Source organism: Hypanus sabinus, chromosome 2, assembly GCF_030144855.1.
Source record: "Hypanus sabinus isolate sHypSab1 chromosome 2, sHypSab1.hap1, whole genome shotgun sequence".
In the NCBI taxonomy this organism is placed as follows: domain Eukaryota; kingdom Metazoa; phylum Chordata; class Chondrichthyes; order Myliobatiformes; family Dasyatidae; genus Hypanus; species Hypanus sabinus.
In genome coordinates this window covers 28,410,932-28,423,443 of record NC_082707.1, presented here as the reverse complement: position 1 = coordinate 28,423,443, position 12,512 = coordinate 28,410,932, and the positions used below count along the sequence as shown (strand labels likewise).

The 12,512-nt window shown below is 39.3% G+C and overlaps 1 protein-coding gene across 3 annotated transcripts in view; it reads left to right on the top strand.

The window, feature by feature from the left end:
* LOC132407294 (plastin-1-like) overlaps positions 1-6,239 on the top strand; it is a 130,699-nt gene extending 124,460 nt beyond the window's left edge. For all 3 annotated transcript variants that reach the window (XM_059993609.1, XM_059993593.1, XM_059993603.1), the window contains exons 12-16: positions 1-115; positions 481-614; positions 1,444-1,567; positions 3,311-3,435; positions 4,012-6,239. In XM_059993609.1, coding sequence (XP_059849592.1) covers positions 1-115; positions 481-614; positions 1,444-1,567; positions 3,311-3,435; positions 4,012-4,144 — 631 coding nt within the window. In that variant the 3' untranslated portion in view covers positions 4,145-6,239. The remainder of the gene's footprint in view (positions 116-480; positions 615-1,443; positions 1,568-3,310; positions 3,436-4,011) is intronic.
* The last annotated feature ends 6,273 nt before the right edge of the window (positions 6,240-12,512 follow it).

Genomic DNA, 12,512 nt, shown 5'->3' with positions numbered 1-12,512 from the left:
TGATCTGACCGATGCCTTAGTAATATTTCAGCTATACCAGAATGTCAATGTGCCGGTAGATTGGAACCGAATCAATAGACCTCCTTATCCACAGCTTGGGGCGAACATGAAGAAGGTATTTTGAATTAATTATCACCACTCATTCAAAGTCTAAAGCACAAGTACTATCTGATGGGGGGGGGGGTGGATTTAATATTTTAAATAGTACCTTCTCCACTTTAAGTCATTATGCCTGCCCTACCTGGCAGAAACAAGAGTTGCTTCCCCACCCATGTTGTCCCAGCAATGTCTAATCAATGGGTGCAGTTTATCACAGTGTGACCTTTGAGATCCATAGATGAAATGTAAGGAGAATAAATATGTGTGAATTCCCATAATTTTTCTCTTAACTGAAAACCTAGTATAGCATTTTCCTCAAAGTTAATTGGGGCTGGATTTTTCATGGGACTGCCATAACTGGATCTCTGTTTTCCACTCTAGCTTGAGAACTGCAACTATGCTGTTGAACTGGGTAAAACCAAGGCCTGCTTTTCCCTCGTGGGTATTGGTGGGCAAAATTTGAATGAAGGCAATCCAACCCTTACACTGGCTCTAGTTTGGCAGCTCATGAGAAGGTAAAGGACATTTTTTGTTGATACTGTTCAGAAAGGGAGAAAAAAGTAACACAAGTTTTCCAAAGGTCAGAGATTTGCACTACAAATTGAACTGTTTTGGTTAAAGCTCAAAGAACACTGATACACCCTTATCTTGTTTTAATATTTGTGTGTTGACCAAAGAAAATTCTAGAGTGTTTGTGTGTATCAAAATTTAAAAGCAATAATAACATTAAGACATTTTATCTTTTCAAAGGTTATCTCTTTTCAATCCTTGGCTTGCTTAGGTAGTCAGTGTGTTACTCTTCTTCCATTTCCCACTCTGGCTCCCCTCTTACCTTTTCTCTTCTCCTCACCTGTGTATCACCTCCCCAAAGTGGCCCTCTTCCTTCCCTTTCTCCCATGGTCTACTCTCCTCCCCTATCAGATACCTCTTTTCTCCAGTTCTTTACTTTTTCCACCTATCACCTCCCAGCTTATCACTTCATTTTCCCTCCCCTCCACCTCCCTGCCATCCAGCTGGCATCATCTATTAGTTTCCAATTTGAACCTCCTCCTCTCTCCCACCTCCTTGTTCTGGCTTCTTCCCCCATCCTTATAAAAGGTCTTGGTCTTAAACGTTGACTGTTTATTCAGTTTCATAGATGCTGCCTGACCTGAATTCCTCCAGAATTTTGTATATCATGAATCAGAAATGAAAAGTTTTTCAGTACAAGTGAATTTCATTTTCATTTTGATGGAACACAGAAGCTTTTATATTCAGATGAAGCTATCAGAAGCCCATATTCCAAGCAGTGACTTAGTGCACATTACATTTTGAATCTGTAATTTGCCTACTTTACTCCTTTAGGTATACCCTGAAGGTGCTTTCAGATCTTGGAGATGGGTCAAAAGTGACAGATGAAATTATTATAAAATGGGTAAATGAGACTTTGGCCAAAGCAAAGAAGAACAGCTCAATTACTAGCTTCAAGGTAAATGAGGAAGAATATTTTGGCTTAAATAATTTGATTTTAGATTTGTATTTTGAAATTACTGACCTGCACAGTCTCCCACTGATATGATTTAAAAATTAGAATATAATTATCAACAAAGGCACCCTTTTCACAGTATTTACTTGTGTATTTGTTTATCTGATCAATTTTATGTATTTATCTTTTTATTTGTTTGTTTTTTAACTAAACTGTTAAAATGGTGGTGGGAAATGGGAATTTGTTCAATCAATAAGGGTGCAGTGCTGGAAAACAGTTTGGAAATTGATTACTGATTTTTAACAGCAGTTTGAGGAAGATTTGAAAGAAGATGTTTTTTTTTCACAGATTATGTTCCATGATACGACATGGCTCTTCACTTATAGTGTTGGATTTTTTTTTTACATCATGAACTTATAAAGAGCCATTTAATTCATTGCCACACAAGGCAGAGGGGGCCAAGTCACTGGGTGTATTTAAGAAAGAGATTCTTAATTTGTAAGGGCATAAGGGTTACTGAGAGAAGGCAGGAAAATGTGTTTTTAAACCACAACCAGCCATAAGTGAATGGTGGAGAAGACTTGATGGGCTGAATTAATGCCACGTCAAAGTAGAGTGACCAAAACTTGATAAATAAGTTGCTTTAAGGAGAATCTTGGAGGCAATTATAGCTTAGGGAACAAATTTCAGAGCTACAGTCAAATGGGCTAAAAAGTCAAATACTGTAGTCAAAGATGGAACACAAGGTGAAATGCTTAAGGCCAGAATTATAAGAGCATGGTACTTGACATTGTACAGCTAGAGGAACTTCATAAAAGGGTACTATGCAGGGTGTGATATTTTAATATGCATTCTGTGGAAACCGGAGCATGTGCATGGACAATAGCTGGATGCAATTTTATATAGTTTGGAGCATAGAATGCAACAACTTGGAAAAGTTGTGGAGATTTAATAGATTCCTGCCAGTTTGACTGAAGCACAATTCCATCTTTTCACTTGATCTTTGACATCTGAATAACGGCCGAGCCAGACATTTTTTTAATTATTTCTCTGGGGTGCTCTCAACAGTGCCCAGAGAGGACAGGAGTCAGAAATTGCAGTTAAGAGTTAGATTGTCAAGTGTGGATTGTGTGTCATTTCATCTAGCTTAAAGGGGCAGCACAGTAGCCGAATGGTTAGCCGATCACTTTGCCGTGCTAGTGATGAGATTGTTATTCGATTTCTGCTGCTAGCTGAAAGGAGATAGTACATTCTCCCTATGACTGGTGCTCTGTTTCCTCCCACATTCAGAATGCATACGGATTAGAGTTAGTAAACTGTGGGCATTCTATGTTGGAGCTGGAAGCCTGGCAACACTTAAGAGCTATCCTCAGACTATGGTGGTCGTTAATGCAAAAGGCACATTTCACTATATTGGATGTTCCAAACTACATGTCTACAGCTAATCTTTAATCATGAAATATTTAATTATTGAAAAATGCAGAAATGAATTAATTTTTAGTTTAAAATTTCATTTTAAGAATTGTGTACAGAATAAAAAAAATACAGATGTGAGCATTTACTTAGATTTTTACAAGATAAACTAAAATTGCCTTTTTAATGACTTTATAAAGTTTAGGCAACCAGCATTGACTGTTTTATTTTTATTCAGTCGAAGTTGTGAGGTTGTGAAGTTGTAATACATGGATAATACAAAAAAAACTGTTATTGTCTGATTACTGTTTGTTTATTTTTTTTTGTTCCCAGGATAAATGCATTTCCACCAGTTTGCCTGTTATAGACTTGATAGATGCCATTATACCAAATGCAATTCGCTATGAACTGGTGAAGTGTACTGACCTTACAGATATTGACAAGTCGAACAATGCAAAGTGAGTTCATGATCAGTGATTTTTAATGTAAACAGTGGATAGAAATTAAAAATCCCATGTTGAATTGAGGTGGGGTTGTCTTTAGTTCTTTTGTTTGAGAAGGGAACTGCAAATTGATTTCAGAATGAACATTGTAAAACAGATTGAAAGTTAGCTGTTGTCATTTTGATTTTTTTTGGATGAGATTGCAAGTTATCAGCTCTTTAAAAAATGAATTCAGTTTATTGTTTAACTTTTACCTTGGAGAAAAGTATGCATTTTATGTACATTTTCTTGCTTTGAAGAGAGAATGAATTAAATTTTCCCGTCGGTTAGAAATCAAGTACAAAATGAAATATGTGACAGAAATTTTTACGGCAATATGTGAAAGAAAAAGTTTTTTTTTTTAAAAATAAGTAATTAGTGACTCCTGCATGAGAAGTTGAAAATGACTTTATGAACAAATAAGACTTTTTTAAAAACAAAATGGTATTGTTTAAACAAAAATGTACAGTATATCTAAGGAACATGAGCAACTATTTAATGACAGCATTTCTAGCCTTGTATGAATACTCTTCCCCGGTATGTCTCTTTCAGATATGCCATTTCAGTAGCCCGAAAGATGGGTGCTCGGGTATATGCACTGCCTGAAGATCTGGTGGAAGTGAAACCAAAAATGGTTATGACTGTTTTTGCCTGCTTAATGGGAAAAGGTTTGAAGAAGGTGTGAAAGGAAATGAGTGTTTTTATTCACCATGACCCTGACTGTCATATCTATTGGATTCTGCAATCTACATAACTGGAACCTATAACTTAAAGAATTTCTTACGTTTTACTTTTGTATCTGTTTTCAGCAAAGAGTTTAATATTGTTGAGTATAATTTCAGACCCAAGAACTAACAGGGAAACACTTTTGTCTTGCACAAGTAATCACTTACCATGCATGCATTTGAAATTTAGCTGGTAAATCAAAACTTTTATTTCTTTCAGTTTGCTCTTCACCACCTCACCCACCACAATTTTGCATACTCCCTGTGTTGCTTACATCTGAAATAGGTTCAATATTCTTTGCTTAAATATGTTCATGTTCTGCCTGTTTTTTGGATCCAACTGCATTTTAACATGTTTATAATTATCAAATTATAAATGTATAAATCTGGAAGGAGACACAGTTTAAATTTGTTTGTGTTTCTCTGTGGTTTGAATGTGGTCTCAAGTGGCTTCAGAACAAATACAAAGTCCAAAGGCTGAATTGCCAGAATTTCAGTTGTACAATAACTTCATATTCAGTTTGAACTAAGGGATGAACTACTAAACTGAGGCTCTGCTGGTTCTCCCGGGAGACGGTAAAAGATGGCAAGGGCACAGGCATAGTGTAGAACTGCACTGATGCAGAGGGGTCTGCTGAACATGGGTGTAAACAGTTCTGGGACAGGGTTCCCAAGGTGTGTAATGCTGAACATGATTTCCACAAAGCTGAATAGCGTGGCATTCAAATTTGACTGGAGACTTTCATTCTAATAAATGCCTAATCGATAAGAAATTCCATTATGAGAACAGCATTTCTTTGTATTGCAGGCTTACAGTAATTTGATTTTATCTTTTAAATTTGATAAAATTTGCTCAAGGTTTCACTGTACAAAATGTGCAAATTTTTAAACTGTCTCAGAATATTTTGTAAGCAGCAAGTTTTTTTTTCCTGTATTCACATTTCTTCTGGCCGGAGTGATTTGAATGTGTTTGCTCCGAATTCTTAGCTTGATTTGAATTGTATTTTCAGTGGGTGTATAACTGTTCGCTGCTCATTACACCCAGAGTTACCTGTACACCAGTGAAGTAATTTACCATCCACTACACGCACAAATAAGTGCTCTGCCTTTAATGTAGAATTGCATTTCCAGTTTTGCTCCATTTTGGTTGCTCTACATAGCTAAAATGCACTGAGTTTTTGATGATTTGGAACATCTTTTTCAGAGAACATTGTTAAATTGCATTCATAACAGGGGCCTTGAATAATTGAATCAGTGCCCTTGTAAGAACAATCTAATACAAGTGAAATGGAGGCTTTCACGCATAAAACTGCTATCGTGGATAGAAGATGCATGGTATAAAAGCTGGGAGCAGCTGCTTAGCATTGGGCCAGCATTGCAAAATTACTTGTTTTTCTATGACCCATTATTTTGAAAAGAAGCTTATCCCCTTTCAATATACCCCAAAATATGCTGAAATCATACACTATTTGTGTCACTGACTTGAAATTGTCAATTCTTAAACATAGGGAGTTAATCACCAAATCAGTTAAAACTTATCACTGCCAATTGTAAAAGAAATGAAACCTGAATGTTCTCAACAAGAATAGTTTCATTTTAATTGTAGCTCCTCCAGTGATGGAATTTGATTTAATGTTTATAAATATGGTGGAGCATGATGTATGTACAGGAGAGTATGCAAATGTAAATGCTTGTATTTATCAATTGATATCAAAAATGAGTGATTTTCAAACACAGGATTTGAATAAATTTAAAAAAAACAATATCTGTACAAACTGGCTCATTCATCTGTCTTACCTTATGTAAGAATCATAACTTATCTGCTAATCATGTATACAATAACGTGCCAATAATCCAGACCCCTCAGAACTGTGATGCTGGTGTGGTGAACGACATATACCTGTCTGGACACGCCCCTGCTGACCGCTCCTGTGGCTCCTCCCACAGACCCCTGTATAAAGGCGATTGAGGCCTGAGCCCGGCCTCTCAGTCTCCAGGATGTAGTATGGTGGTCAACCACTGCTTGTTCCTTCTTCCAGTCAATAAAAGCCGATATCTCGCCTTTACGTCTCAAAGTGAGTTATTGATGGTGCATCAGCTGGATTTCATTTTGTGTTCTGCTGAATGTTGTTGCTATTAATATCTCCACATTTTTTTTTTAAATTTACTGGTTATCTAACACACACACACACACACACACACACACACACACACACACACACACACACACACACACACACACACACACACACACACACACACACACACACACACACACACACACACACACACACACACACACACACACACACACACACACACACACACACACACACACTTTTAGTAGTATAAATTTTTTCAAAGAACCAGTGTGTTTAAAGCAGGGTCCTCAACCTGGGGACCACAGACTCCTCAGTTAATGGTAGGGGGTTCATGATATTAAAAAAAAGGTTGGCATAAAGGGGCACAGGAAACAAAGGTTCATTTATTATCAAAGTATGTGTTTCATATACAACTCTGAAATTCGTCTTCTCCAGATAGCCACAAAACAAAGAAGGAAGATGGTAGTTCAGCAGAGAAAAACAGTAAAGCCACCCCTGCACACAAAAAAGAACATCATCCCAATCATCAACACCACCCCCAAACCCTTCCCACAAATGGAACAAGAACATTGATACCCAAACAAGCCCTCTCTTTCACAAAAAAAACTGAAAATGAATGGGGTTTTTAAAAAACCAATATAAAAGCCATAAATCTGAAAAAGTCCACAGTCCATAAACACAATAATCCAATCTGTAAATGCAAAACCTTTCATATCACCGACATTCATTGAAAGAGTGGATACTACGTGAGCACAGAGGCCTTATCCACCTGCCACAGTGAGTCACATGGTGACAGGCCGCTCATAGACTCGATCTTGGCAGCGATCAAAAGGAAAGCTGTCGGCACTGAACTCTTGCTCCCCTTCCACGTTCAGCCAGGGAGCCAGATGCTGAATCATCATTTAGTGATGTTGGAACAGTGCCTTATTGAAGAATCAGGTTATTGAAATCTGATTTTGATGTTATTCTACATTTGGACATAGAAACATAGAAAACCTACAACACAATACAGGCCCTTCAGCCCACCAAGTAGTGCCAAACATGTCCCTACCTTAGAAATTACTAGGCTTACCTACAGCCCTCTATTTTACCAAGCTCCATGTACCTATCTAAAAATCTCTTAAAAGATCCTATCGTATCTGCTTCCACCACTGTTGCCGGCAGCCCATTCCATGCACCCACTACTCTTTGAGTAAAAAAACTTACCCCTGACATTTCCTCTGTACCTACTCCCCAGCACCTTAAACCTATGTCCTCAACCATTTCAGCCTTGGGAAAAAGCCTCTATCCACACGATCAATGCCTGTCATCATCTTATACACCTCTATCAGGTCACCTCTCATCCCCCTTCGCTCCAAGGAGAAAAGGCTGAGTTCACTCAACCTATTCTCATAAGGCACGCTCCCTGATCTGGGCAACATCCTTGTAAATCTCCTCTGCTTCCAGTTTCAGGCCTGATAGCCTCATAATTCCCCTTATTCCAAGCAAATGCTTTTCTAACTTGTGTTTTCCTATCTCATCATAGTCTGATGTATTTAGAGAAATAGGACGTATGATCATAAGAGTAGACTGAAGTCATATCATCCCTTAAGCCTGCTCTATCCTTCAATAACATCATGGCTGGTCTGATTTTGCTCTTAATTCGATTTTCCTGTTAACTCCCCGTAACTCCTAATTAGTTTTCATCTATCAAAGACACTGTCTTGGCCTTCAACACATGCAATGACAAAGCTTCTAGACCACTCTGGGTAGGGTACTGTAAACCATTTCAAGAAACCATAAGACATAGGAGCAGAATTAGGCCATATGGCCCATGGAATCTGCTCCACCATTCAATCATGGCTGATCCTTCTCTTCTCCCTCCTCAGCCCCACACCCTAGCCTCTTCCCCATATCCTTTGATGCCATGTCCAATCAAGAACCTATCAACCTCTGCCTTAACTACACCCAACAACCTGGCCTCCACAGTGGCCTGTGGTAATAACTTCCAAAAATTCACTGACCTCTGGCAAAAGAAATTTCTCCACATCTCTGTTTTAAATGGATGCTCCTCTATCCTGAGGCAGTACCTTCCTGTCCTAGATTCCCCCTTCACGGGAAACATCCTTTTCACGTCTAGTCTGTCTAGGCCTTTCAACATTTGAAAGGTTTCAATGAGATCCCTCTCATCCTTTAAATTCCAGTGAGTACAGAACTTGAGCTATTAAATGTTCTTTTATGATAACCCTTTCATTCATGGAATCATCCTTGTGAACTTCCTCTGAACCCTCTCCAATGCCAGCACATCTTTTCTTCAATGCGGAGCACAAAACTGATCACAATACTCAAGGTGAGACCTCACCAGTGCCTTATAAAGCCTCAGCATCACATCTTTCCTCTTGTATTCTAGGCCTCTTGAAATGAATGCTAACTTTGCATTTGCCTTCTTCACCACCGACTCCAGCTGCAAGTTAACCTTTAGGGTGTTCTGCACAAGGACTCCCAAGTCCCTGGGCATATCAGATTTTAGGATTTTCTCTCTGTTTAGACAATCGTCTGCACATTTATTTCTACTATCAAAGTGCATGACCATGCATTTTCCAACATTGTATTTTATTTGCCACTCTTACCTGTTTTCCTCATCTGTCTAAGTCCTTCTGGTTGAGCCTACCAGTTTCCTCAACACTACCTGCCCCTCTGCCAATCTTCGTATCATCTGCAAACTTGGTAAGAAAGCCATCTATTCTATCACCTAAATCATTGATTATACAGCATAAAAAACAGTCCCCAACACCGACCCCTGTGGAACATCACTGGTAGCCAACCATAAGAGGATTGATTTATTCCCACTCGCTGCCTCTTACCATTCAGCCAATGATCAATCCATACCAGTAACTTTTCTGTAATACTATAGGCTCTTAACTTGGTAAGCAGCCTCATGTGTGGCACCTTGTCAAAGGCCTTTTGGAAATCCAAATATACAACATCCACTGCATCCCCCTGTGTCAGCAAGAACTCCATAACTTCATTCTTAATAATTGACTCCAACATCTTCCCAATCACTGAGGTCAGACTGGTCTAGAATTTCCTTATTGCTGCCTTCCTCCTTTTTTAAAGAGTGGAGTGACATTTGCAATTTTCCAGTCCTCTGGCACAATGTTAGAGTCCAACGATTGTGCCTCCCCAATCTCTACTGCTACTTCTTTCAGACCCTAGTGAGCAGTTCATCTGGTCCAGGTGATTTATGTACCCTTAGGTCCTTAAGCTTTTTGAGCGCCTTCTCCCTTGTGAGAGCCTCCAAGGGAAGAAATTCCTTCTGTGAATAAAGTCCTTTGCATTTACTTTTTGCAATGTTTAAGAAGATTCCACCACCAGATGTATCCTCCCCTTGTAACCCTGGTGTATTCTTCCTTCATTCGCACCCCTTCTTACAGCACTTTCCCATGCAACCTCAGAAAATGCAAAGCCTTCACAGTTTCCAAACCCCAAGCAGTCCTTCCATGTGAGGTAAGGATTCACTTGCATTTTTTCTAATCTTGCATGCTGCACTCTGCTCCCAATGTAGCCTTTTAAATATTGGTGGAATCAAGCACAGACTGGGAGGCAGTTTTTGTGGATCTACATTCAGTCCACTAGGGTGATACTGAACTTTCTCTACAGCCACTTCAACTTTCTGCTTCCATTAGTATTTTTGGTTGAGTTCTTATTAAAAGATCAATTTGCATTTTATCCATTTCTACCAATGTTTATGAAAAACAATTGACCATAACATAATGACAAAGAATGTAATTCAGTTATCCAAATAGGAGAAGATTGCCTTATGTCTATTTTATCACAGCTGTATCAATTGTTGATTTAAGATTTACTAATGACCTGGCATCAGGGTGCTACCTTTCATTGGGAGTTTAAAATATTTACATATTGTGTATGATGAAGTGCTTCCTGACTTTCTTCCTTAAAGGCTTAGCCCTAATGTCGAAGGTTTAGAATCTGGTCTCTAGTGGTAAACCCTCTCTCCTGCATCATGTGGGAAAAGGGGCCCAAGAGTCAACTTCCAAGTTGTTGTGATCAATTGTAGAGAATCTGTCTGACAGCTCCAATGTCCCAGATTAAATCCTGACTTCAAGGGCTGCCTGAGAGGAATATGTACGTTCTTCCCCTGACCATGTGTATTATCCACAGCTGCTTTGGTTTCCAATTCATATGGGTTGTTATGTTAATTGGTCATTGTAAATTGCCCCTATTAGATTCTCTGAGTAGTTGTTGAGAATGTGGAGATGACCTAATATGGAATTACCATAGGGATTCAATAGCCTAAAGGAATTATTTATCAGGTTATTGATTACCTTCACCTAACCTATCAGTTCCCCTGACCTCTTAAAAACTTCACTTGCATCACTTTTTCAGAGTTGATCAGGGTCAAGAAATGATGCTGCGCCCCAACTGCCTATGTGATATGCAAGCCAGGATAGTTTGATATAGAGAGCAGGCTCTCCCTTTACACACAGCTGATGAACCCAAAGGAATGGCAGAGGTTGATACAGTTTGACACCAACATCACAGGAGTTGCCAGTCAGTATTGAACTAAACATAGAACTACTTTAGGGTCTCCAGCACCGAAATTTTCCTTGAAGTTTACTCCTGAAGCCTTCTCCGTGAGTGGGTATAGCCTCAAGGTAGAGGTTTGAGATCAGAGTTTTCTGCCTCTTTGATGAGCTGCAACCATGGCTAATGAGCCACATTTCCTAAGACACTAGTAACCCATCTTTGCCCCTTCTCCAGTCAGTTCCACTGGGCTTAGTAGCTAAGCCACATGTGAAGGCCAGGAACTGGACTTGGTTGTTAGAGGTTATTTGAGAAACATGCTATTGGGAGTATTTAATAACTAGTGGGAGCTTATCCCCACTACCACTCTGGCTATAAAAACCTTAAGGAACCACTCATTATTTAACCTAGTGTCTAGAGTCTAGTTTGCACAAATCCTGATCATTTAAACCTGGAAGTCCAAGTGTCATAATGGAAAATATACATTGTATTGTTCCTAAAGCTATCATATCCTCCTTAAAATATGGTGTTTGATCTGCTCCCTGTAACCTAGTATTCATCAAATGTGAAGAACATTGAAGAAATAGTAGACACGGGGAAATCTGCAGATGCTGGAAATTCAAGCAACACACACAAAATGCTGGTGGAGCACAGCAGGCCAGGCAGCATCTATAGGAAGAAACACTGTCGATGTTTCGAGCCGAGTTCGTCAGGACCCTTCGTCCTGATGAAGGGTCTCGGCCCGAAACATTCTAAAAGGACGTCCCTCTATTCCAAGGCTGTTGTCTTAGACACTGGCACCAGAGAAAACATCCTCTCCACATCCTCTCCATCAAAGTCTTCCAACATTCAATAGGTCTAAATAAGGTCACCCCTCATTCTTCTGAATTCCAGTGAATACAGATGCAGAGCCAACAAATTGTTCTCATATGACAAGCCTTTCAATCTCGTAATGATTTTTGTGAATTTCCTTTGTACCCTCTCCAATGTCAGCACATCCTTTCTTACATAAGGGGCCCCAAACTGTTCACGATACTGTAAGTGAGGCTCATCAGTGCTTTATAAAGCCTCAACATTAGATTAGACCATAAGACATAGGAGCAGAATTAGGCCATTTGACCCATTGAGTCTGCTCCACCATTCAATCACAGCTGATCCTTCTCTTCCCCCTCCTCAGCCCCACTCCCCGGCTTTCTCTCCTTAACCTTTGATGCCATGAACAATCAAGAACCAATGAAACTCTGCCTTAAATACACCCTTAAATACAGGCCTCCACAGCTGCCCGTGGTACAAAATTCCACAAATTCATCACTCTTTGACTAAAGAAATTTCTCCACATCTCTGTTTCGAAAGGGTGCCACTCTATCCTGAGGCTGTACCCTTTTGTCCTGGACTTCCCCTCACTGTGGAAAACATTCTTTCCACAAGTTTCCCAAGTCCATGTGCAGACACCTTTGCTTGAGAGGAATGTTCTAATCCTCTCAAAATGAATGCTAACATTGTATTTGTCTTCCTCACCACAGACTCAACCTGCAAAGTAACCTTTAGGGAATCCTGCACGAGGATTTTCAAGTCCCAATAAACCTTAGATTTTTGAATTTTCTCTCCATTTAGAAAATTGTCTAGTTATTTCTTTTACCAAAAACTTTAATTTCTTCGACCAAAGTGCATGACCATACACTTTCTGACACCATATTCCATC